Source organism: Acipenser ruthenus, chromosome 23 (assembly GCF_902713425.1).
Source record: "Acipenser ruthenus chromosome 23, fAciRut3.2 maternal haplotype, whole genome shotgun sequence".
Classification (NCBI taxonomy): Eukaryota; Metazoa; Chordata; class Actinopteri; order Acipenseriformes; family Acipenseridae; genus Acipenser; species Acipenser ruthenus.
The window spans coordinates 18,287,744-18,314,866 of NC_081211.1; the positions used below are offsets into that span (position 1 = coordinate 18,287,744).

Genomic DNA, 27,123 nt, shown 5'->3' on the forward strand with positions numbered 1-27,123 from the left:
CATTTATTTTCATAAAGAGTAAGAATTATGATTATATGTTGATGGATTATAAACTGCCAAAAACAAACCTTATTTCATATTTTTTTGTAGCTGTGTGAACTTAAATGCCATTGTAATAGAGATCCATTGTGAGCGTTTCTAAATCTATGGAGTACCAGTACTTAGAGTTTAGACATGATTAAGGGCAGCTATACTGAGGAAACATGGGTACTTTAAACTTCTTAGTTTTAAAATGTTACAAGTATATGATGACAGAAACAAAATCAAACTTGGCAGCCTCCTTTTCCCACCAAAGAAGAATAAATCCTGCTATTCTGAATCTGTACAGCAAGGACACAGTTTAAATGCATTATTAATTTCAGAACCCACAATCATAAGACAAAACCACAACCACTGCTGTATTCCAGCTAACTCTCCATAATTGATTAGATTACAATTTAAACAAATAGGCTATTGTTGCCATTAATATGAATTGCTGAAATGAATAGTATACAGTGCATTACAAATATTCCATTAAACTTCCATTTAGATTTTATTATTTTTTACATTGAAAAGCCAGTGTAGCTATATATATATATATATATATATATATATATATATATATATATATATATATATAGATGTGCTCAAATTTGTTGGTACCCCTCCACAAAAAATGAAGAATGCACAATTTTCTCTGAAATAACTTGAAACTGACAAAAGTAATTGGCATCCACCATTGTTTATTCCATATTTAATAGAACTCAGACTTTGCTTTTGATTTTTTATTCAACATAATATTGTAAATAATAAAACAAATGAAAATGGCATGGACAAAAATGATGGGACCGCTAACCTAATATTTTGTTGCACAACCTTTAGAAGCAATCACTGCAATCAAACGTTTTCTGTAGCTCTCAATGAGACTTCTGCACCTGTTAACAGGTAGTTTGGAACCACTCATCCTGAGCAAACTGCTCCAGCTGTCTCAGGTTTGATGGGTGCCTTCTCCAGACTGCAAGTTTCAGCTCTTTCCATAGATGTTCGATAGGATTCAGATCAGAACTCATAGAAGGCCACTTCAGAATAGTCCAATGTTTTGTTCTTATCCATTCTTGGGTGCTTTTAGCTGTGTGTTTTGGGTCATTATCCTGTTGGAGGACCCATGACCTGCGACTGAGACAGAGCTTTCTGACACTGGGCAGTACGTTTCGCTCCAGAATGCCTTGATAGTCTTGAGATTTCATTGTGCCCTGCACAGATTCAAAGCACCTTGTGCCAGGCGCAGCAAAGCAGCCCCAAAACATAACCGAGCCTCCTCCATGTTTCACTGTAGGTATGGTGTTCTTTTCTTTGAAAGCTTCATTTTTTCGCCTGTGAACATAGAGCTGATGTGACTTGCCAAAAAGCTCCAGTTTTGACTCATCTGTCCAAAGGACATTCTTCCAGAAGGATTGTAGCTTGTCAATATGCATTTTAGCAAATTCCAGTCTGGCTTTTTTATGTTTTTCTTTCAAAAGTGAAGTCCTCCTGGGTCTTCTTCCATGGAGCCCACTTTCACTCAAAAAGCGACAGATGATGCGATCAGAAACTGACGTACCTTCACCTTGGAGTTCAGCTTGTATCTCTTTGGCAGTTATCCTTGGTTCTTTTTCTACCATTCGTACTATCCTTCTGTTCAATCTGGGGTCGATTTTCCTCTTGCGGCCGCGCCCAGGGAGGTTGGCTACAGTTCCATGGACCTTAAACTTCTTAATAATATTTGCAACTGTTGTCACAGGAACATCAAGCTGCTTGGAGATGGTCTTGTAGCCTTTACCTTTACCATGCTTGTCTATTATTTTCTTTCTGATCTCCTCGGACAACTCTCTCCTTTGCTTTCTCTGGTCCATGTTCAGTGTGGTGCACACAATGATACCAAACATCATTTGATGATGATGTAGTGGAGGGAAGGGAGCAGAAGCTATGAAAGGACGGTAGCATTGAAGCGAACACAAACAAACAAATAAATAAATAAATCTGAAAAGTATGGGAGACGTCTCATTAACTTTACCTTTCAGTTCACGGAGGTTTGCGTCCAATGTAGTAGCCACTAGAACCCGCTAGAGGGTGCAAAATAATTTAACACTGAACACACAATAAAAACCATAAAATTCTGACAAGTTTCTCATCCTTGACCTTTATTATATTAATTTAAAGAAAAAATAAATAAGAAAAAATAAATAAATCTAAAGTTATCTACAAAAATATAGTAAAATAAAATACAGCTCTAACTTCAGTCCAAGCCACATCATATGCGACTTAACCCTAACCCCTACATCTAACCCCTACCCCTACCCTTAAACCTAACCTCTACCCTTAAACCTAACTCACAAACTGTTACTATTATTTCAACACTCTGTTCTTTTGCACCCTGCAGCGGCCTTTAGTGGCTATTACACCCGACGCTCAAAACCCTGAACTAAAAGGTAATACGCAGTAACGTTTTAACCTATACTTCATAAATACATTCATAACTTGTGTATTTTCCTAACTGTTTATGGCTTTAAATGAATTAATAAAGCTTAACGAGCAAATATTTTGGAGAATTTTCTATTTTTGAGCGTGTGAGTTAAGTGTACCTTAACCTAGATTTGGGTACATCCCATCACTTGCATTAATATTAAAGAAGAAAAAATACTGTGTTTGTTGTACAAATGTGCCAATTTGAAAGGCAGCATTTGCGCACCATATTTAAAAAAATAAACAGCATTTAACCTTTGCTAATTCTAGGTTTTTATAAAGGTTTTTTTTAGAAATTCATCCAGTGTTGCTGTGAGTGTAATTAAAACGAAGAGGTTGCATTTAAATAGTGTACCGTGATCTGTTTTATTAACCAGTAAAGCGATTAAGACGTGCTTAACGATTTCCTAAACTAACCAGGGCTTGCTGGCACCTTTGCTCCTGCAGGGTGTTCAGTATTTCATCGCAGTTAAACATTACTAAGCTGTTCTTTCTTGCTGCAATACAGCAGACGAGCCACGAGTCGCCTTATGAATCACACTGTGCCCCGTGTCAACGCGCAAGCTCACAAGGAAGCGGGCAAAGATGGCGGACGACAAGGTGAGCGTGAGTTGCAAGGGACAAATTGCGAACTTTATAATGAACCTATTTTGAAAACAAAGACAATGTAAAGAGACTGGACTGGGAGTCTTTGTTTTGGAGAAGTAGCCACCGCCTTTTTTTCGGGAATGTTGTGAAAGACAGGGGAGTGAAATAGCGGTTCAGGACAGTATGAAATGAAAACAACGACAAAACGACACGGGTAGAGTGTAACTATATAGTATATGTCCAAGAACTGGTGTGTTCCGAAATATTGACCTTTATTTGATACGGGAACCCATTACAAATTAAATACAGCAAAGTTACTGTTACGCTCAGCAGTGTTTCAAGATACATCGTCGCGTTCAAATGCATGTGCATACCTTTTTTTATTTTATTGTCTGTAAAACCAGCCGATAATGTTTTGTCTGGGTGCATACTTATGCATCTTACCATGCATACTGGGTAAATGAAAACAAGACTGTGTGTTTGTGTATCTCTATACGTATATATATATATATATTTTAAATCTTTGTTAATAGCTCTTTCTTAACTCTAGATTCTGTAGCATATACTGAATGCAGTAATTAAATTACTTTAAGAAGTGATAAACGGCTACAGAAAAGCACGCCCTTCCCCTTTCCTAATCCGCCTGTCTGTTGTTCTGTTTCAGGATGCTCTGAGTAAACTGAAGGACCTGGCCCATCTTAAAAACCAGCTGGAGGACATCCAGAAACGAGTGGAGGAGGAAGTGCAGGCAGGGATACCACAGGTACCAGACCTGGGGCCAGTTGTACAATCACAGCACCATCTTTTGCTGAAATTACAATGCCAGTTTGTGTAATGATAATTAGTTATAATTATGCTGCAGTAATTGCAATTATAATTACAGTTACACTAAAAAGTAACATAAATAGCTACAGACATTAACATGTTTATTCTACCAAGCAGTAATCACAGGTACAAATACAGAGACTTGCTATATAAAGTTTTTTTTTTTCAAGCAAATGGGATCACTAAAAGTGGTTGAAAGTAGAAGAATGTTCACTCAATGTAAAACACAACATGGAACTTGGAATGATTCGGGGGGGGCGTTTCCATACTTTTGAGTTTACCCGAGTTAACACCTGAGTTCGGTCAAGACGTGCATTTGCTGCAGATGGTATTACAGTCAGTTTGTCGAAAAGATTAAATCCATCTAGATATGCTTTCGCATTTGTTTCATGCAGTACATATACCTCTGGAAGACTGGTAAGCAGAACAGGGAAAGAAACGCTGGACAAGATAATGTGTCGGATGTCAAAGTGGATATGAGAATGGCAGTGATGAAGCCAGTTTGCTTGAAAACATTAAAAGTAGACCGGACATTTCCATCAAAGGATTTAAAAAATCTGGAATTGATCGGATGCAATCAGAAACCCAGAGGCAGTGTAAACTGTGCCTGTTACTGTAGGACTGTTCTCTTTTTTTTTTACGTTAAGGGCTTTTTTATGTTAGGTCTGTTCTCTGTTTTTTATGTTAACAGCCAAAATTGTTTATGCCATTTGTTAGAAAGTCTGTAACAAAATGGTTGATTGTTATTGTCGATGCGTTGTAGATATTACTAAAGACACCCACCGAGCTGGTATCGCAAAGTCCATAAACAAAACAAAACGTTAGAATAAATGAGTTCTGCACTGTATAGAACTGAGCTGATTTTACCAGTGCTTGCTAGTCTAACTGATTAGAAGACCTTCTTTGTTGTTCTCCAAGTTGCTGCAGTGACATTGTAGATGCTAGTATAACAAGTTAGTGTAAATGAGATCCTGTTTTAGCAGACAGATTTCATTAAGTAAACACTTATTTGAATCTTTTTGGAATTAAAAGTATAAATGCAAAACTGCTTTTCATTTTCCTTTGTGAATGTGCTAGGTGATAAACGGCAATTCCAAAACCGTCAAACTCCACCAAGGTAGCAAACCCGCCGAATTTAATACCAGCCAAAATGTCCTGTTGTGTGGTATGTTCCCACCCCCTACAACATTTTTGATTGACATTTATTGATAATTTCCTCCCAGCCTGAATTCAGACTTTAGAATTCAGGCCAGCCCGAGGGGTGAAATCGGACCAGAGAATTCGGGCACCTGGCTATGTTTACGATTATAGAACACACATGTTTAGGTAAAATGGGGGTCCTTTTGTACTTTAAAATAACTTATGAAAATTAAACATTTAACAATGCACAGTCAGGTCACTCCCTGTGTTTCATGGGATTAATAATAACCACAATGTTTTTTTTGTTTTTCAGGGTGGATCTTTGTTGGCCTCTCCCTTCCTTAAGGGATTTCTGGCTGGCTATGTAGTAGCAAAGCTACGCTCCTCTGCTGTGATGGGTGTGTTAATAGGAACATGCACAGGCATCTACGCTGCACAGAGCTTTGATGTCCCTAATATAGAAAAGACCGTCAAGGACTATTTCAACTCCATTAAGAAAGGACCGAACTAGAGGAAACATCTATCCTGCCAACTGGAGGCAGAGAAAAGGAACTGGTACCTGGAAGCAATATTAAAACCAAGAACGCTTTTCTCTGCATTTATTACTCTCATAGGCTTTAATGTTATATTTATTCTGCAGTGGAGTGGTTAGTTTTGGGACAAAGACTTTTGCAGGCTGTAAATAATAGAGTTTGCAACACAGGGTCCAAGACTTTGCATTTTAATATTGATTTTCAAAAGTTCTGTTGCAAAGAGTTACTGGTTTCTTGTTGCACCAATGAGAATCTACTTTTGCAACTGCACAGTCTTCTTTTAGAATTTTTACTTTACTTGCCTTAAATCTTTTTGAGATGTAAACAATATTTGTTTACTTGCCTTAAACCTTTTTGAGATGTAAACAAATTCAAAAAGACGCAGCTTTTTTTTTTTTTTTTTTTTATTCTGTCATGAATAAGATACTGAATGATTGAAACTACAGTTAAATACAGTAAGTGAAATATTTTAATGTTCCAGTTTTCACTTAAGATTAGAAATAAAGCACTCGTCCCTGTTTAACCCTTGGGTGTTTAAGCAGAATAGAAATCTCAAATACACTGTGTAAGAGAGGATAACTTGTCAAAGTGCATGCACAAAATAATGGACTACCAAACTTTGCCTTCTCATTCTTAGTTCACATATTGTCAGGGATATACACAGTATTTTTTTATATAAAAAATATCAATCAGATAGCTGGTTACTTGCATTTTGTCTTCTTTGAGCTGTGGGCATTGTCAGTGATTGTCAGTGAACCTTAATGATGAACCTTTCATGTGTATTGCATTACATTTTGCATTGTACTGTAGTATAAAGGTGATCCAGATAATGTGTAATCAGTAGAAACTTTATATCCATGCTGGTACAGTTGCATTGGCAGTTTATGAGCCCACCATTTGGTTTTTGCAGTAGGTTGGCCTGAATCTATCTGTTTGTGTGTATTACCCAATGATCTGGATTGTGATGCTGGTCCTAAAGCATGATGATAATTAAAAATATGGAATCTGCAGACCTGGCTGCTCCTCAGAAAGGGCACAGGGTCACACAGGTCTGCTGGGGGCTCCTCCTCGCATTGTCTGTGCTTATCTATGGCTCCCACGCCCCATTGATTACCCTGTGCAAAGTAGACAACAAGATCCCATTCAGCTCCTCATCCTGTGTTGTCCTAATAGAATTGGCCAAGTTTATAGTCTCGCTGGGGCTGCTATTTCTCCGTGGTCGGCACTCCTTGCACATTGCAGTTTCCTGGAAACACGTTGTACCCTACGCAGTCCCAGCCTTGCTCTACGCAGTCAACAATAACTTGGTGGTTTTCATGCAGGTCCACATGGACCCCAGCACCTTCCAGGTCCTGAGCAACTTGAAGATTGCCTCCACTGCCCTCCTTTATAGCGCTGCCTTGAGAAAACGGCTTAATCGCAGGCAGTGGTTGTCGCTGGCTTTGCTGATGGCAGCAGGGATATGCCACACACACAGCAGCATGGGCACACCCAAGCAGAAGGTGGATGAAGCCATACCTGGAACACAGTTTCACATCACTGCCCTGGGCCTGCTACTGTTGCTTGTGTACTGCATTGTGTCTGGCTTGGCTGCTGTCTACACAGAGCTCATCCTTAAGACTCAGAGACTGCCTCTGAACCTGCAGAACCTCTTCCTCTATTTCTTCGGGATTGTAGTGAACTCGGGCGCCCACCTCGCCAGTGCTGAGGTCAGCAGTGGCTTTTTCGATGGTTACTCATGGTGGGTGGGGGTGATCGTGGTTACCCAAGCTCTGAACGGGTTGCTCATGTCTGTCGTCATGAAGCACAGCAGCAACATCACCCGTCTCTTTGTCATCTCCTGCTCCATGCTGGTCAACGCTGTTTACTCTGTTGCGCTGTTTAACCTGCAGCTTACTCCACTCTTCTTTGTTTCCGTTTTCTTTATTGCAGTGGCCATTCACTTATACTACCATGTGTAAAATGTACAGGTTACGGTATTATTCCTTCTGAACAATAAGGACATTTTTTATTTTGTATTGGATTTGGTCCCTAGGGAAGAAATAGTGAGCATCAGTCTGCTGGTTAATGTTTTGAATCCCGTCTGAGCTACATCAAGACCACTAAGGGCAACACACACTTGACCACCGTTTGGCCAGTCAACTGCTCAACAGAAACCACTAATAGCAGCGTGTGGCTATAACTGATCTACAATATCTGAATAATTTAAGGACAACTGGATAGTTGTGATGCAGACAATTGTCTAAATGTAAGCTGCATTTTTTTGTTTTTGATGCAACTAGGATTTTTTTTCATTTATTATTATTATTATTATTATTATTATTATTATTATTATTATTATTATTTCAATTGATTGTTTCTTGGTGCTTTACATCATGTGTGTATTTTGCTGTGAAACTTGCATGGGTCTTCTTTTGTTCTATTTGAATTTCCACAGGTTGTCTTTGATGCATTGCAGTTCTTGCACAATGTTACCTTCTGCCTAGCTACCATTTACCAACAGCATGTATAAATTGTGCTATCTTGAGAAAAAAGGCCAACATTTATTTGTCACTGATGTACTTTGTGGATTTAGATGGGAACATGTGATTTTATTTTCTCCACTGTCGCCATTGTTACAATCTGTAACAGCCTGTGACTGTATAGGGATAACAGTAACTGCCTCGTGTCACTTAAGGCAGTGTTCTCCAACCCCCTGTCTTCGTAAACCTTGCCTTCGTTTTACATATTCTTAGTTGATCACGTTTTAACCTCATTGGGATGATTATAAAATTGCCATTAAATAATGCCTTCGTTCACACTTATTCCCCTATGTACAGAGCAGTTGGAGGTCACTGGTGCTCTGTTCTTAATGCATATATTACACCTGTTTCTCTATTCAATAAAGTGACCTATACAAACATCTTTCTATTAAATGTTTTTTCTTTTTTTTTTCATTTTACTCACCCCCCCATGGATACCTTAATAACTAAAATAATCTATTTAACTGTTAAACCCCAACACCATGCAAAGTGTTAAACCATCAGGGGATTTCAATCTTTGCGCATTTTTTCTGTTTGCAAATTGACCATAGGAGCTGTTTAATTTGCTCTGCGAAGTGAGGTAGGATTCACTGGGACATTGTGAACGGTCCTTTGCTCTCATACACATGCCAGCTGGGGGAGAAGTTCTCTTAGCAGTAAACTTTTTTTTTTTTTTTTTTTTTATAGTTGGGATATTTACATTTCTTTGCAATATTTATTTATACTTTATATATATATATATATATATATATATATATATATATATATATATATATATATATATATATATATATTTAAAATACCATTGCAAGATATTGTTTGAGAAATGATCTAAAATAGAAAAAGAATTGCAAGAGACATAGGCAAAAATAGAGAAGCTGCTGTTACAGGACATCCTTTGGAGAAGGATCCTTTCAGAACTGGAAAGAACCGATTTATTTCTTTCTATATCGTTTACTGCAATGAACAAAACTATCCCCATTTGTTAATATGCTGTATAATTCCAGCTGCGTCTTGGTACATATTGACTTGATAGACAGGAATGTAGCTTCAGTGTTGCATTTGAAAAAAGTTACAGTAACATAAATATATTTAAAAAACACACATTAGTGTATAACCAGTGCTTTAGCATTACAATAAAGCTAACAAGAGGTAACAACACATTTTAAAGGGTCGGTATCGCTGCTGTGAGATTGTCATCCCAACAGCACTTTGGGGCTGGTGATGATTTGATTTGCTATTGTGTCCTTGCTGTTACACTAAGCTGTGATTCTTGAGAAAGTTGCTGTTGTTTGTCCTCCCTTGACATCCTGACAGGCAGACTCCTGAGTGATTTGAATCCGCAATGCTGCGATCCTTCTCCATCTTAGGTTGCAGCAGTATCTTGCTGACGACGCTGGGAGCCTCCAGGAACCTTCTTCACAGACAGCGCATCTCTGAGCTCTGCAAGTGCTAAAAGATGCACAGAAAACAGGTTTATTAATCGGTGCTTCTCTGGTGGCACCTATTGAAATGTACGTACAGCTATGGCCAAAAGTTTTGCATCACCCTATAGAATTAACTGAGATCTGCTGAATAATGTTACATTAACATATTGATAGGCATAATGCAGTAAGCAGTCACAAATGGATAATACTTTAGTGTAAAATGTAACGTGATTGTGGTGCACTACAGCTTTAAATAGAGATACCATGTTAAATGTATGAAATTGCTGTAGTAAATGTCGCTGGTCCCACCACCATGTAGCTGTGCATTCTCTGCCTCTAGCTGCTGGTTGCGTGCAGACAGGTAAATAGCATCCTGGATGGCTTCCCTCAGCACAGTCCGATAGCGGCGGTCCAGGGCGTCTTTCTGTTCCTCAAACACCTCACGGAAAGCACGGAAAACCTGCCAACAAGCAGTATGGTAGTGTACATTAACGCTTCAGGCCTCTAGGGGGAGCTGCCTCCTAAGAAACGCCAAATTGAATTGTAAAACAGGAGTGCGAGAATGATTCCAGGAAATTGCGCTATTCAAAAATAATTCTATTTAATCTAAATGGAACATGAGTAATCCCCTGAAGGGATTTTGATATTACTTTGAAAATATGAAATAAATAAATCTTATGTGTGTCAGTTTCACTCTCAATGCTATATCCCCACTTGAGTAAACTGTCTGTTTTCATCCTATTTTCTATAATAAAAATCAAATTCAAGTGTTATTTGCATACATATATAATTAAAGTGGGGGCGTATGTTAGATAAATGCCTATTTTGGTTTCAGTTAAGTCCATCTTATTTTCAAATACCGTACTCACACTGATACATATCAGTGTTAATACAGTGATGATGCATCCTCGCTCAGCACTCACTAAAATATATCTTGGTACGAAAGAATATTATTTACTTTAACAACGTCAGTGGAAATGCTCAAAGTAATACATTTTGTCACTGCCCACTGCCTAGCTTTGAAAGGAATTCATAAGAACTATAACTAACTAGGGCAGCAGTGTGGAGTAGTGGTTAGGGCTCTGGACTCTTGACCGGAGGGTTGTGGGTTCAATCCCCAGTGGGGGACACTGCTGTTGTACCCTTGAGCAAGGTATTTTACCTAAATTGCTCCAGTAAAAACCCAACTGTATAAATGGGTAATTGTATGTAAAATAATGTGATATCTGTATAATGTGATATCTTGTAACAATTGTAAGTCGCCCTGGATAAGGGCGTCTGCTAAGAAATAAATAATAATAATAATAATAATAACTAACTATTTGTCTCCTCATCTTAGGTAATCCTTTTAACCATCTGCATAATGATCTTAACTAGTATGGTAATGCCTTACGAAAGCCTACTCTTAGTAACATGTATAATGTAATGGGTATATCAAATAAATACTTGCTAGTAAGTGTCAGCTATTTCAAGTTTTACCACACACAGGCCCTGATGGGAACCTGACCTCAGTGTACTCTGACCTGCAGGCTCTGTGCTCGGTGAGAGTCCAGCTCCTCAGAGTATCTCCTGTGCAACTTCTCCAGGTCTCGCTCAGCCTCGCACTTCTCCCTCCGCAGGACTTCCAGCTGAAGAACCAGGACCTCCGTCTCCCTCTGCAGCCACCAGATCTCTCTCGCAGGCTCCCCTTCACACTGGAACCACAACACAAGAACCATCAACCTAGAACTGCAGCTCTATCTCTATCACCCTTCAGTCTCACACTGAACTGCAGCTCTGTCTCCATCACCCTTCAGTCTCACACTGAACTGCAGCTCTATCTCAATCACCCTTCAGTCTCACACTGAACTGCCAGTACCCTGAACAGAGACTTCCCAGACCGGGCCTTGCCTCCGTGGTTTAGTAGCTTGGTAACATCTGTAGGTTCGGCAGGTGAAAAGAGGCAATTGGTTTGACAGCGAGAATGTAGCTCTCCTGTTGATTTTCAAGTTCTCCCGATCAGTAAATTGGTTGCATTTCAAATTAAGCAGTAAAACATGGGTATAATAACCACACACACAAAAAAAAATGTTGTGCCCATTTGAAGCAGTTCTCTTTCTCCCACTTGTTGTTTGAAGGAGCTATAATGCCAGGTGAATCAATTACAAACAAAATAACATTACATACATTTTGATAGGTTTCTCCTTCTCATCAACAAGTTCAGTTGACTTTTTCTCACCTCCTTAGCCTGCAGCTCCTCTTCCATCTTCAGAAGCTCCCCCTGTATGAGGGTGGCGTGTTCCTCCTTCAGTCTCTTCCTTCTGTTTAGGGCCATGGTATATTCCAGCTCCAAGTCAGCAAGCTGGGAACTACCATCTTTTGCCTGCTGTGGGGGGGGGGGAGGAAAAGTTAACAACTTATTTGAAGATTACATTTTTTTTAAACAGTTGAAAATGAAATGCAGTGTGTAAAACACAGTAAATTCATTGCAGAAACATGAAAGAACCTTGTATGGTAAACATTTATAAGGAATATTGGACTTGGTTCAGACTGAGATCACTCACACCATAGATGGCAGTAGGATGTACATCTCACCATGGCAACCCCTGGGGTGGCAGTGTGTTGACTTGTTTGCGTCATACTCCTCTGCTCCCACCCAATCGCTTCCTTCAGCTGTTGAATTCTGCTCAGTCGCTCCTGGTTCAGGTCCACGCTCACTTTTCCACCTACAGAGTGGAATATATATTCAGGGCTTAGGCACCTGCCATAGAACTGTCAATAGGGTGTAGGCCCCCCATGGTATTCTAATGGTATTCTAATGGTAAAGGGTACCGCTAAGAAGTTCCTCCATCTCTGTCCTGAGCTGCTCCTGTAGTTGCTGGATCTTCAGCTGGGTGTCACGGTTCTGGGGGGTGGGGTCTGGTTTCTCAGAGTGGGACGGTCTGGGTTGGCCCAGCAGCAAGCCCTGTAAGATCAGAAATACTAACGGAATTGATGTTGCCTGCCAGGTTGTTTTCCAGATGTCCCCACAAAAAATTGTATTTTAAAATCTACAAAAACAAGTTAGTTTTGTACTGAATTGGTTTAAACAGTTTAATGGTATGCGATCTGCAACTGCGATTGAGTTGAAAAGGTTTTGAAATCGCGTTTGTTTTCTACCAGCAAGAAAACATGAACACAATTTGAACCTAGAATGAACTTTGAATAGGCACTGAGATAATAATAAACTACGGTTCATTTTTTGGCAGAAGCAGTATTGATTATTTGTCAGATCGGTCCGTAATCTCTGGTAATTGATTATGTGGAACGTGTTATTGAGATTGCATGTCAATGAAACAGGGACTGTGCATTATCCTTCACTGGGGAAGTAGTTCTTTAAAAATAAGATTCCTTTGTTCTCTTTGTGATGAGCAGGGATATTACTTCTAGCTTGCTGATTCTCCAGCCACTGGCATTTAATATGTACAGTTCTGTTTTGTTATTTAGCAATTCAATAATTCATGAATCTGGTTAATTCTAGGTCATACATTGTACCTGTATAATACTTGCCTAAGGAGCCTTTACCAATTCACTATCCTCTATAGTGCTACACTTTGCTATACCGGTACATGTGTATGCTTTTGTAAACTTCAGTAAACTCTAGTTGTTATTTATACCTGAACTCCCCAAGTAGATTAGACCAGTTCCACCCCCTGCATGCAGTCTCAGCAGGCACACTGCTTGAGAAACTCCCATGCTGACTAACAGTAATACCAACCCGCGCAGCGAGGCGGATTCTTCTATTTGCTTCAATCTCTTTTGATCTCGCTTTCTTCTTTTCCCATTCCTGGTTCTTCACAATCTGAAAAGAAGATTACACGAAAACATATTTATGTCATTTTCTGCTCCACCAGACAGTATGCCTCCCACGAGTAACATCAAAGAGAATAATCATCCTTTCCTTTTCTATAATATTCTGTACTGTATAGAGCTTTTCATCGCCAGGGCCAGTGTTATCTGGAGACTTGTATAAAGGATACCTGCCAAAACAGGTTGTTATTTTATCAGGTACACAATATCTTGTCCTGTTCACATATATCACAACCCATTTACAAAAATGTCTTCTGAATTTATATATCAGGCCCTGATATTCATGTGATAGAATTTCTTTGTAGCAGACTATTTGTATTAAATGGCTTGTATATTAAGATTATCTATACTGTTTAATTCATTTTATTAAACCATATATTATCATTCCAAAAATGTAGCAGTATAGGGTGCTGGTTTTCAAAAATAAAGAAAAGGCGAGTGCAAAGAGTTAGTAACAGAGGTTTCCAGGCCTCTCCTGTTTGCTCATCCCAACCTGCAAAGCCTTAATCAGCTCCCCTAGCTGGTTGACACCCTCTCCCCCTGACTCTCCCGCAGACACAATCCTAGACCTCTGCTCTCTGATGTGGGCTCGCAGGCTCTGGGCTGCCTCCTTAGGGCTCCAGTGGCCAGGGGACACCTTCATCCTGAGACCCCTCGCCACCTGAGCCAGGGACAGCGCCCGGGGGACCTCCTCATCAATAAGGCCTGCAGCAGTCCAGAAAAAAATACATGGGAAAGTTGAGGAAAAAATGGGAGATTTGCATTTAAGAAGAGTGTAAAGAAACAGCTGAGGTACAGGTAGGATTAGTTCAATTGAAAATGTAGAGGCATATTTTTTTAAAGGAATAAAACAACTCTAAATATATTTAGAAACCACCTTCCCTTGGATTACATTTTAAAACCTATGATGATACTGTAACTGTGTGCAAGTATATAAATGCTAATATTTACTGGTACAGTATAAAAGCCACTATAACAATAATACCACCATCACTAAAATATAATACGAGTGTTATTCACAGGAAGCAGCTCAGTTTCTTGCTAGTTTTAGACAAGAAAAATATTCACTGATTCATTTGCACAGGCTTGAAAACAGAGCCCTCTGAGTTGTGTCCTGCTAGTTTTATATCATTCCATTATTCAGGGCAAACAGAACTATAAGAATGGCAGGGTTTGACAGCCTCAGCATGTAATTCCTGTTATTCTGACCTGGATGAGCCTACCTTCCACTTGTATGCAGTACAGGAGGACTGTATAACTGTTCCCTTCCAGTCCTTGATACAGCAGCATGGGCAGCAGTCCATGGACAGGCATTGAGTTGCTGTCTTTTAATTCCATTACTGTCAGCAAGGGGTTAGCACTGCATAGAAAGAATGAGCAACGTCATCAATAACTTCAAACTATCTTTATAGGATGTAAACAAACCTCACCTGATCTTAAAATTAGAATGCGCAAAACACAAACCTCTGGAAAATGTATTGGGCAACACTAAGTTACGTATAGTTGAACATATTAAAGTATATAGAACTTGCACATAGCATGCAGAATTTGTGTGGTTGGGATTTGACAAGTTAGAACAAGTTCTAATTTTCTTCACACACGCGTGGCAAATGTAATTTCATCTCACCCTGCCTACCCGTTCAAATCCTCCTTCCGTTCTCCCCCAGTGAGATCAAACAAGTGCAGCCTGGATCTGCAATACTCAGAGCTGCCACCAGGGGTCTCCTGTCTCTGCTCCACAGTGAGAGAAAACAACGAGCTGCATCTAAACAAGGACAGAAAAAATAACTGCTGCAGTTTTCCTAAGCAATTAGCAGTCTGAAATTCATTTCGTAAAGGAATAACAAAACACCTGGTCATTGCTTTATTTTTATTCCCATTAAAAACCATGTCAATTCAGTAAAATTACTAATGACAATTTAATTCCTAGGATAAAGTGTTGATTATATAATTAAGAATGGTTACTTCATACAAATTCAATATGAATTCAAGAATAGCACATTTTAAAACTACACATAATAATGTGTTTCGATATTACAACAAAGCTGTAAATTGATATTACCCCATAGTGCCCCATAGCGCAGTATGTAATTCAATATGTTAATGTAGCATTATTCAGCAGGTTTCATTCAACTTTGGCAATAGCTTTACATTTTTTTTTTTTTACTACAGAACTCCTGTTTACATTTCACACTAACCTGCTGATGAGGTTTCCAGCTATCTTCTGTGTTTCCACCCCCTCCAGGTACAGACTGAAGGCTTCTTCAGCAGTGAATACTGCAATTTCACTCAAATCATCTACAACTCTAGAAAAGCACAGGATAAGTCCTGAAGCCAAAATGACCGTCTCATTCCCCACACTCACTCAGTGGCTATTACAGTGCTGTAAAAGAATGTAATAAAACCCTGCTTTATCCTGGTGGAGTACAGGCTAATCAAATCGACCCCCAAGTCAAGTAGACAAATGCTGAGCACTGATGAAGGCAGCCACTTGTCTACCTCAAAACAGAGTACAGAGGACAGTGCTTCATACGGTTTTAATTATTATTAAGAAGGTTGTTAAAAATATCAGCTTCATACCAAGCATGTGTTTATATTCTAAAACAGTGCTTACATATGGTATCCATTCCCCCCTGCTGCTGCATGTAGTTGGAAAAGGGTGGCTGTTTAGTTCAGAGCATGACAGTGACCAGAAAGCCAAAGGAGGGAGGATGCTTGTGTGGCTACAAAATCTGTTTTTCTACATCTGATGCAATCACCCTCCGAAAAGCTAGAAAAGGGTTGGGAGAGGCTTAGAAGCTGCTGCGTCTTTAGGACGAAAAAAAAAAAACATGGCCGGTCCTTTTTGGATACCACTGCATCATGTTTTCTGGGATGCTTTCCAAAATAGGACTAATGAAAAGGCAGTAGCTGTAGACAGTTGAAAGTGGAAGTTGGGACATTAATAGACTGGCCTCGGGTATTTCCATTGATGCATCATTGTATTGCAACATTTTAAACATGGTATGATTAAGTGATTCCTGGTGCCTTTAAAATTCTCAAACATATCTTATCTCTAGGCTCAACTGGTACATCAGAGTGTAACCGTTAGCCTGTCCCCCTGAAACACTGCATCTAGTGGTAGGGGTAGCGTTTTTCAGGGGGACAGGTTAATGGTGTACCAGCTCTACTTGGAGATTAGACGTTTTTCTCTATTTAATGTATTTAAGATTTTCTAAATGTATTTGACTATTTTTTTTTACCTGTGTAAAGGAAGCTGTAGTAAACCATTCCCGATCTGTCATCTGATTCATTTCACTGAATAAATCTCCTATCAGCTTTAGATAGAAAAACAAGATAAACAGTCACCTGGGGGTGGGCTTGATGGTGGGGCAGGATCAACAGCATGGGATTGATACAGCATGAGATTTCCCAAAGATATGCAATACTTTGATATCCCCCATGTGTTTGTTCATGTATTAGCAATACAATCTCTCTTTGTTACAAGTCCACAATGAAGAGTTTATAATTAATGTGTTTTGTTTTTAACTCAAGTACTGTACTTATCAATTAATTTACAAATTACATTTGATAGTTCAATACTTTAGATTTTTACATACAATTCATAATCAAAATATCCATTCAAGCCATCCATAAAATGTTGACCATTACACAGTATTATTTAATATGGATATTATACTGCAATATGTTTGAAGATTCCAAGAAAATCTGCTTTGATCAGGCTACTCAGTTCTGCGAATGTTGCAGTGCCATTATTTGGCTATAAAAGACTGTTATATGATTTTTGTGGGAAACCCGATTATTTGATGCAATAATATTAAACATGGGCCACCCAAGGATACTAAAAATGACATAAGCTACTAACTCCAATTGATAAACATGTACTAACAGCAGTTAATGCAGAATGAACTCATTATTTCCAGAAAGTAACCTAGAATTACCTTTTAACCTTTTACTTTTGGAGGCCTGGGTTTGCTTCCAGCCTAGGTCAAAGGTGAATTGAGTTTCGTAGCTCAACTCACAGCACCACCACACAATTCAACACTATTGTCACCTTTCGCATAAGCGGCCATGGGTTTAAAGGTTCATGGGAAATGTAGTTCTGAGAGGTCCATGCGGGTACATGGGAAGCCATCTTGAGGCCAGGAATGCAATTTAAAAGTTTTAAAAAGTGGTCAAAATGTAAAAAAAATGTAAACAATACACGCACCTTACGTAAACAGTTGTAGCAACACATGGGAACATGTAACACAATAAAATAAAAAGGTCCTTATGTGCCCTTTAAATGCCACTTAGAGTGCAGCCCCTCTAAAGAAGGCTTAGGGAATCTTGCAGGATTAATGTGGGGAGCTCTATAGATACATTAAGAGAAACATAGTATTTTATACCTGTTTGACAATCCCGTGTCTGCTTTCACATCCATGAAGGAAACTTTGTTTCCCGGAGCTGTGTGTCCCACTCACCAGCACTGTCGCACTGTACCCAGAGAGCACACGCCCCAGCAGAGGCTGAAGCAATTCAGGGTACAGTGTCTTCTAAAGTAAAGGTTCACAGGAAAACATTAAAAAAAACATGTATCTAACTATCCCAATCAATGCCTCAAAGCATGACACTATCACCTAGCTGGTTATCTGAACCTGTGTATCTACACCATCAACCTTGTGCAGAAGAGTGTGATGAGGTGCCCTGCCCTTTATATGATGTGCACTATATTATTTGTATTATTATTGTTTTCATTATAATTATTGTTATTTTTCGTTTGTGTATCGATATAGGTGTATTTGATTAATTATTGTAATTGTACTATTGTTTGTTTTGGATCGGCCAGGAGGGGGTTAAATTCCTCCCTGCCAAAAACATGTGAGAATGTGGCTGGAGCCTTAATGAATTGGGCATTCCAAATTGGGGAGAAAACTGGGGTAAAAACCATTGGCGATAACTAAATAAAAAAAAAAAAAAATTTACACAAGTTCTGACTGACACACTTCTACCTGCATGTGGTCTGGATGCAAAACAGCGTCAAATGTAAAGACCAAATCCTGAAAAAGTAAATTAGATGCTAAACCTATATAAACATTATTTACACAAAGCCAAAAAAAACCAAAGTCCCTGCTACTGGCACGTTTAATAAAGTCACCAGCAAGCTTAACCTTTGGGCTGTCTCTGAGTCATGAGGCGTGTATAAAAATTACCTGGGGGTGTGCACCACTGAAACTGTGAGTTTATTTAAGATTAGCAGTAGAAAATCTCTAACAAACTCACAATATCAGGGGGAAAGAAATTAGTATTTTATAACTGACCTCATTACAGAAATTGCACCTTGCTCAGGCTTGCTCGGAGACTATCCTACAGAAAAAACATGGAGGTGATTTTTTAAAAATGAATGTAGAAAAATACATATAAATGATTATCACAAGCACACAGGATAAACAGCTTAAATATATAGAGTCAGTATCCCTTTAAACTGTTTTAAAAAACCCTCCTCCTGAAACTAAGGAATAAAATAACAGTGTGATTATAGCACCAGGGTCTAGTAGCACAGTATCACTCATGCATTTGTACCACTTTAGCATAGTCTTCACAAAACCAGAGCTGCATTTCAATATAAATGTATTTTCTCACCTCCTCCCCTTCTCTGGTATAGACAATGCTCTTAGCATCTTCATCTATAATGAATGGACCCTTGGTGGCTTCATCCCCTGAATCACAATACATCACATTTAAAAGGTCAATTAACAGTAAAGGCATTCCACAGAACAGGCATTGGTATTGAGAACACCAACTATGATAAACATTTCCTTACAAACAATATCATATTCAGTTAAAAATTAATGTGTAAAAGTTATAAAATAATAGATATAAAACATAAGGGTTTCTGTCAGTGTATTGTATATGTACTGTTGAATATCATATACCCATGTTACCAGGGCAACCTTTTCACCATACCTGTTCTCTGTGACAGACCCACTGCTACATGTAGACTTACTTCCGTTGAACTCTGGGAGTTAAACAAGAGAAGTGTGAGAGACTAATTCATAATGAAGATGTACAGGCAGTGAAGGAAATTGAAACGCACAATGGTTCAACAAAAATCCTTATTTCTTACCTCCCTTCCTAGACGCTGTTCTGATCAAGACATTGTGTTCACTTTTATAACAAGATAAAATATAAATTCTTACCTAATCACTGTACCCTGAATTGCTTCAGCACTAGGTAAAGTTTCCAGTACCCTGTTTAGTTGATATTATACTTACAGAAGAAGCATCCATTCCTCAAAAAGTGAAGTGTAGGCTTGAACAGTTAAGCTCTAATGAACTCCACAGGACTGAAGGAAGGTGCTGTGTTACACAGTGATCTAAAATATTAAGAGCTATTTCTACTGCTGCTCTTCCACTGTGGACTAGGGTTTCAGAAACAAAAGACTCAATTCAATGTAAGCATGTTTAATACATTTTCAATGTCTTTGCTTTTCATTAACTTCAGCACCATTTCCACCATTGTCTCTAATGGTTAAAATGGTTTTAGAATAAAGAAATAACAAACACACACAATGGTTATTAGTTTTTATTAATTTCATAAACACCAGTTTACACTCTATTCATTGTAAGTGTTGTGTTCATTATATTATGTTAAAAGGCGTGGTTTCTTATGAGCAAAGTTTGTGTTTTAATGGCAAATTTGACTGTAAAAGTCCAACAAAGAAGTATAAAAATATAAAAAGATGGTATAAACATTAATAAATGTCTTGAAATACAACATTGGAATAAGCAATTACATGTTGTTACATAAAAATGACAGTATATACAGTAATGAACAAAACAGAAAGTCATAGTAAAGAAAAGACAATGGAAATATAGAGGGTGTCCCATAAAGCAGACGTCATAGGCATTTCAATATTGGTATGAGAAATCAACAAATCAGTTAGAATTTATTAGAATTCCAGTAAATCTTATCCTATATATTGATGTCATCCCATCAAGATATAGCTTAGTCCTAAAGTCAATAATAATGTTTAATAGCAGTTCATGAGTACAGTCTTCATTTTTTCTTTATACATTTTGATGTTAGGTGTCTCTTATTATAACAGAAATGATTTTGCATTGTCTGAGCAACTCGGATTCGCTTTGTGATCCTCTTGTCCAAACTGCACAAGATGACAATAATCAAAAACGTATCAACTAATACATTAACATGGAATTGTCTTCTTTCCAAACAAGGAAACACTTTGAAAAGCCACACATGCAGTGCTGTTAGATGCACGATGTCCCTTCATTGACTTGTCAAAGCAGTTCTCAGTTTCTCCCAGAAGATGCCCTGCTGGTCATCTTCCTCAGGCCACTCCAGGTAGGTATTCTTGCTCATGAGTTTGTGCAGCTTGCAGAACCTGCGAGGGATGCACTCTCTGGGGATAGGTTCCAGGAGCACCAGAATCACAAAGTCATTGTTCTCGTCAAAGAAGCGGTGCTGGGAGAACTCCAGCTCATACTTGCACCACTCGCTGCTCACAAAATGCTTGCTAATGACAAAGAGGGTCTTTCGGCTTTCCTCGATGGACTCAATTATGTTGTCCATGATCCATTTCCCTGGCAGGAAGTCCCTCTTGTGGAGGCAAAGCTTGAAGGGCTCATTTGTATTCTCCAACTGGGGAACCAAGAAGTTATCAACCCACTCGGAATCACTCTCACTATAGGAAATGAAGGCATCAAATTTAGCATTTAAGTCAGTCGTGGCTTTAACAGTTCTTCTCTTTGCCTGTAACCATTGCCAAGCCATCCTTAGGTACCAGGTGGCGTGTGTTTTGTACCATATGAACCCTAGAATACAGAGAACTATCAGGGTTCCGCCTGAGATGAGGACCAAGACAAGGGATCTATGGCATTCAAGCAAAGAAAGCTGGACATCTTTAATCTTGCTGCCCTTATGATGAGAAGGTGTCTCGCAAACATAATCATCTGGCCAGTCTTTCACAAACGCAGCTGCACTCATCAAATCAGGTATTTCTGACATAAATTCACATGAACAGGAATACATGTTTCTGCCTGCTTTTAAATACTTCAGGTTTCTAAAAGCCAGTAATCTTTCTTTCTTTATATCAGTCAGCTTGTTAGTCTCAATGCACAGGATTTCTACATTTGGACAGTTCTGCGCTGGTGGAAGTTCTTGCAAGACATTGTTTGAAAGGTACAGTTTTTTCACCGTGGGCAGAGTTATATCTAAGACAGCAAGTCTATTTTTGCTTAAATCTAAGATTTCTACAGTTGCAGGGAGGTAATTTTGAATGTGATTTAGCCTCGTGTCAGAAAGATTGAAGATCTGGAACGACTGCTGCCAAGAACAAGACAAAGGGGGTTTGGAGAAGTCATGTTGGCTTAAGTCAAGATGAGTCAGTTTGCTCAGTTTACTAAGAGTGTTGCACAAAGTCCGATAGGACTTGAGATAATTCTTCCGGAGTTTAAGAACTCTGAGTTTAGGGTAACCACCAGGACATACTGACATTGTCATGGCAATGTCTTGCAGTTTGTTTTCTGATAGATCTAGGTACTCCAAGTTTGTCATTTGCTTGCTCCCCTCACAGGGAATTAAAAACAGGTTACATTGAATCACAGTGACATTTCTCAGAGCTTTAAGTGTACGGCCGAGATAGTGAAGTGAATAAAATTTATAAAACTCAACAATTGTCACATTGACAATCCACACTGAAGTCAACATTGGGTAGTTTTTATTTTTAAAAGTCCAGTGTCCAATTCCTGTATATTCTGAGTCTTCAATTTCTAAAGAACCTAAAAAGCCACCACCAACATGGTTCACAAATGAATCTGACACGTTGACCTTCTTCAGGATGATCCGTTTGGGATCAGAAGTGTGCAGTTTGGACAGAAAGGCTTGGAGCTCAATAGGCACTTCCTCCAAGTATTTCCCCAGTATTTCAAACGTGGAGGCATTGGCACAGACTGACATTGTATTAAAATCCTTGTCCTCTGTGGTGCACCTGCAGTAGCTCTGTGTCTCCTCATAGGAACAGCTCCACCCTTCTGCTACAGTGTTAAGGCACAGCAGAAGAGAAGAAAGTGTTGCACAGACACTCACCCACATTGTTGTTCTCTGCAAAAGAACAATACTCAGTGAATTGCATTTAAACGTGCAGGGATTGCCCAGCGTGTTAGACACTTCAGTTATACACCAGGGTTCTTAGAGGGACAAAGCAGCAGGGCTGGTTCAAATTTTAGGAAAACCTGTTTACCACCAGCCATTTTCAACTCATTTCTGACTTTATGATCAATGACGTTCAGAGTATTTTAATATTCACTTCCTGAGACTGTTACGCTAAAGTAAATACAAATGAAACAGGATGTATTCACAGAGAATTATCACAAAAACAACTGAATGAAAGAATATTACCATAACACTACCGTTAGCACAGTATTCTGTGTAAATAATTCACTCGTAAAACACTGGCTTCAGTGACTATGTTTTGAGTTGGAAGTTGATTTCTTGTGATTGCTTTGCATTCATTTACCCATAATGCACTTTGCATTGCTGGTATTTTTAATTATTCAAACTTTTTTCATAATATATTGATCTATTCTTAAACTGTTTAAACAACTTTACACAACAAATTTACATTCCTCCTTACATGCCGTATATAGTACATTTTGCTATATAAAACATATACATAAGAAACATACCAGTACTGTCAGCTCTGCTGTCTTTGAGTGAAATGCAGTATTAGCCACAGCCACACTGTACTTGTCTGCCAATTTTTTTAATGACACTTCCCCAGTTTTTATGTGTGTGTGTTTTGTTTCATAATATACAGAGGTTGCTCAATCAGAAAGTTTCCAGCACATGTTTTCAATTAGTATGCTAGCTGGCAGTGTGGCCATCTATGAGACCAGCGGTTCTATTTTGCAACCATAGGAGATTTCCACTTTGCAGTCTACCATCCTTTAAGCACTGTACCATACATATCTGTGGTTTTCCATGCTCACATCTGCTTTGCCTTTTAAATATGTGCTAAGTAGGCATTTTGTATACTTTATATGTTACTAAATCTTTTTCTAACTTCCAAATCACTTATGTTACTGTATATTTATTATACAAGAAAATCAAGCTAACTGTAATATTAGCTAAACCTCATGCTGAAAATAGTCTCTGCATTTTGGACTTTAAATAATTACATTTAAGGATTATTTTTAATGGTTATTATTTTTTTTTTAAACCACACAAATAAAAATGCATCTTATAATTATGGTGGAGTTCATTACCTAAATTCAGACAAAATGTATTCTGACCTGATATAGTAATCAGATCTTTTTTAGTGTTTTCATTGATGGTTGTAAAAAAATAATGCACAGATCTGTCTAGTATCCATTTTCAAAAGAAGCAGCATTGCTTTCACAATGCTTTACTACACTTCTCTATGCGTTTTAAACGTTTGGGATTACATGGCTATAGATTTAGATTGAAAAGGACTGTCCACTTGTGTCGATACAAGTAGAGTGGCACACCACACTTTAAAACAGTCGTCTGTCTTTTTTTTTACCTCTTTCCAAAAGGAGAAAGGGGTTTTAAAACCAGACATACATTGGTATTGAATGTATACATGTATTTAATATATTATCATGTTCACTAAGCATAGAACAGCTGACTGTGTCTCAGCTACCTGAAGTAACTTTTAAAAGTTCACCATGGCAAATGTACGCTGTCATTTTTCTGTATCCTACAACCTACTATAAAAACTAATATGAGTAAAATTTGACTTCATTTTTATAGTTTTTCTGCAGAATGTATTTATTGGAGCATTTAAAGTGGGCACTGACCTGTTTTAGGGAAGCTCTATAGCCAAGGAATTTTTAGGGGAAGCCCCATTAACTGGAACTTTGGAACAGATTCAATCTAAAATTCCATTGCAATTGCGATATAGCACCACTATCACAGAAAGCTGCTTGTGGATTCATAGTTTGCCATGCCAAATCACAAAATGTGCAAAACTAATACATTTAATTAGATATATATATAAAAAAAACTGCATTTCTTTTTAGAAAAAACTTTAACACATAAAAAACATTCACAATTCACAAAATTACATATTTAAATATCATTTTATTTTTAAATTAGCAAAAAATCAAGAGACTATTTCCAAATAAATATTAAGAATTCCTCCATCAGTCTCACAAAGTACACCACCATTACACCAATTCAAAACAAACATTTCTAAATATTTTATCATATTGTAATATTTAAAATCCAGCTTAACCCTGCTGATAACAGCATTCTAAAAACAGTGACAACATCTGTTTCAATCACATTAGCAACTTGAGCTTCTCTACTTTTTAAAATAGATAGCTTTGCTTCTCCTAAAAGAAAGTTATTGTAAGCCGAAGACAAAAACACATTCAGAAAAATTCAGCCCTGACGTGACAAACAGACTCTTCATTAAAATAAAAAGGGGAATTAATCTGTTACAAAAAACAAAACCATGAAAAACAAACCAGGGGCCCAGAACCCTGCCAATCCCCTACTAAAAAAGCTCAACTTTTTTGCGTTTATTTTAGCCGATGAAATTCTCTCAAAACTTTTCTGGCTTCATACAAACTATTTACATCTTAGAGGCTTTGTGGTCTAGTGGTTAAAGAAAAGGGCTTATAACCAGGAGGCCTCCGGTTCAAATCCCATTGTGTCATTGTGTGACCCTGAGCAAGTCACTTAACATCCTTGTGCTATGTCTTTCGGGTGAGACGTAGTTGTAAGTGACTCTGCAGCTGATGCATAGTTCACACACCCTAGTCTCTGTAAGTCACCTTGGATAAAGGCGTCTGCTAAATAAAATAATAATAATAATATATTTGTATTTTAAGCAATACAACCGATCATTCTCTAATTGTGTTTACCACCAGCTGAAGAAAGTACTTTATTTAGTGTACTCGATACAAATGTTCTAACAAACTGCTGCACCACATTGTTTAGAGCAAATTATAGATCTTAATAATAGAATAATTCATACTGTGGTATATATTGTGCAACTTTAGGGTTCTTTTAAAGTTTTTAAAAATCTTTAAAAAAATACATAAAATTGCTATGCCTTTTTTTCAGCTTTTTGGTGTAGTAAAATATGAAATGCGAACGTTCAAATCATTGTGTGAAAGGAAGTGTTTGAAAGCGCCTGGATACACAATCATTACATAGAAGCACATCAGCTCAGTGTGCAGTAAAAGCCGCTCCCGGCTTCCTGCACCTCTGTCTGCCCAGTTTTCTCTCTCTCTCTACCTGTCTATGCTGACTCTTTTCCTTCCTCCTATTGTCCTTCATTATGATCTTTTTCAGAGCAATTCCTAACAATGTGTCCCTCGCTACCAATAGTACGGACACTTCATTACATCCGTGGTTGCAAAAATGATGTACTGAGTTTCCTCTATTTTAAATTTGAGAGCTACATTTGGTTTTCCGTTCACATCTTTTAAATCATATCGACTTGTCTGCGAAATGAAAAAATATGCTATAACTTACAGCCAAGCGGGATTCTCTTGGGACTTGAAACAATCTGGCCATATCGAGAAAGTGTATTCTCTATTAGATAGTTTTTTTAAAAAAAGGAGGAACATTTCAAAGAATGACTTTTCTGGAAGGTAAAGCCAACAGTACCACTGTAACAAAGGTATTATTTAACACAATTCCATTCTCCACAACTTTAGAAACAAGATCAATCTCGCTCAAAAAAGCTACAATTGATCCGTTCATTCTAGACTCAGATTTAATGTTGTCACACCCAACAACTTCGCCTAACGCCAAAGCACACTGCTCTAAAGAAACAAGCCCCTTTGCCACTATCTTCACCCCATGACGGCAGCTTAACGTTTCAAAAGAAAAGTTTGGGGGAGCTCCCCTCCCCCTTGAATTGGCCATGCTGACCTAAAGCTGACAAAGTCAGCTTACTTTTAGCTGTCACACAAAAACAAGAGGCTTTAACACTTAAGTATCACAAATAAATATATAAATATATAAACATAAAATAGAAAAAAAGACGCTCACCTAATCGCACCAAAAACCTCTCCACTCTCACAGCAGCACTCCCAGCATGCACCACTATGCAAGATAGATTTATTTATAGATAGATAGAAGGCTATGGGACTGATTTGCTGGTAAGTCAATTTGCGTGAAAGTTAACCATGGCATTCTCCAGGCCCTTCTTTAAATTAAAATGCTACTGAAAGTATTACTGTCAATATATCAGTGATTTACGGATATAAAATTAAATCCACCAGCATCATTTTCACAATTAAAATCTGAAAGCTGACTTTGCAAACTTTACAGTAGGGGTGTGCAGAGTAACATGTATACGTAAATGAGTATCCGTAACAAGTGTGATGTTTTATGAGTATGCTCTTAATAAATCATAACATAAATAAAATTAAAGCACTGTGACCATCTAAGGAGTGCTAGAAATGTTGAAAAGGCACCCATGCTTTTAGCACTGTCCGCTCCCAGTGCTATAAGACACTCATTTTGATGTTTTTATAGTACTTTTATGGGTGGGCCAAAGCATATGTATTATTCATATTTCAATGGCCAGCTTGCAGCAGTGATGTCACAAGAGTAACTTTGCCAACCTTTGAATTCAACGGCAACACAATCCTTAAAACAAAAACAAAGTACATGTGGCATGAACAGAAAACACAATACTAGAGTGTTTATGCCTCCTCTCATTCATTGGTTAGTTTATGCCATTGGGTATCTTGTATTTACAACACTGCTGGTACCCACTTTGAGTAACAGCAGCTT

General features: G+C 38.2%; 4 protein-coding genes and 1 long non-coding RNA gene across 5 annotated transcripts; 2 read left to right on the forward strand and 3 right to left on the reverse strand.

The window, feature by feature from the left end:
* The first annotated feature begins 2,931 nt into the window (after window positions 1-2,931).
* On the forward strand, window positions 2,932-5,823 carry LOC117413218 (SLC35A4 upstream open reading frame protein-like). Its single transcript, XM_034022058.3, has 3 exons — window positions 2,932-3,081; window positions 3,734-3,832; window positions 5,348-5,823. Exons 1-3 carry the CDS (start codon window positions 3,067-3,069, stop codon window positions 5,543-5,545), a joined length of 312 nt encoding a protein of 103 aa, XP_033877949.1. The 5' UTR covers window positions 2,932-3,066; the 3' UTR covers window positions 5,546-5,823.
* Window positions 5,824-5,956: 133 nt separating this feature from the next.
* LOC117413217 (probable UDP-sugar transporter protein SLC35A4) lies at window positions 5,957-8,467 on the forward strand. The gene has a single exon (XM_034022056.3). It carries the CDS (start codon window positions 6,548-6,550, stop codon window positions 7,526-7,528), a length of 981 nt encoding a protein of 326 aa, XP_033877947.3. The 5' UTR covers window positions 5,957-6,547; the 3' UTR covers window positions 7,529-8,467.
* Window positions 8,468-8,902: 435 nt separating this feature from the next.
* LOC131699620 (uncharacterized) lies at window positions 8,903-15,735 on the reverse strand. Its single transcript, XM_058996747.1, has 11 exons — window positions 15,543-15,735; window positions 14,972-15,109; window positions 14,568-14,704; window positions 13,838-14,049; window positions 13,253-13,336; window positions 12,328-12,460; window positions 12,091-12,221; window positions 11,735-11,881; window positions 11,040-11,210; window positions 9,826-9,976; window positions 8,903-9,541 (listed from the first exon to the last, which is right to left on the reverse strand). The coding sequence occupies exons 3-11, from the start codon at window positions 14,680-14,682 to the stop codon at window positions 9,456-9,458; spliced, it is 1,230 nt and encodes a 409-aa protein (XP_058852730.1). The 5' UTR covers window positions 14,683-14,704; window positions 14,972-15,109; window positions 15,543-15,735; the 3' UTR covers window positions 8,903-9,455.
* Window positions 15,736-18,542: 2,807 nt separating this feature from the next.
* Window positions 18,543-19,528, reverse strand: LOC131699683 (uncharacterized). The gene is made up of 3 exons (XR_009308259.1): window positions 19,291-19,528; window positions 18,967-19,043; window positions 18,543-18,690 (listed from the first exon to the last, which is right to left on the reverse strand). It is a non-coding gene; the product is annotated as an uncharacterized LOC131699683 (long non-coding RNA).
* Window positions 19,529-19,934: 406 nt separating this feature from the next.
* Window positions 19,935-26,399, reverse strand: LOC117413139 (toll-like receptor 2 type-2). Its single transcript, XM_058996748.1, has 2 exons — window positions 26,374-26,399; window positions 19,935-21,028 (listed from the first exon to the last, which is right to left on the reverse strand). The coding sequence occupies exon 2, from the start codon at window positions 20,914-20,916 to the stop codon at window positions 20,614-20,616; it is 303 nt and encodes a 100-aa protein (XP_058852731.1). The 5' UTR covers window positions 20,917-21,028; window positions 26,374-26,399; the 3' UTR covers window positions 19,935-20,613.
* Between the last annotated feature and the right edge of the window lie 724 nt (window positions 26,400-27,123).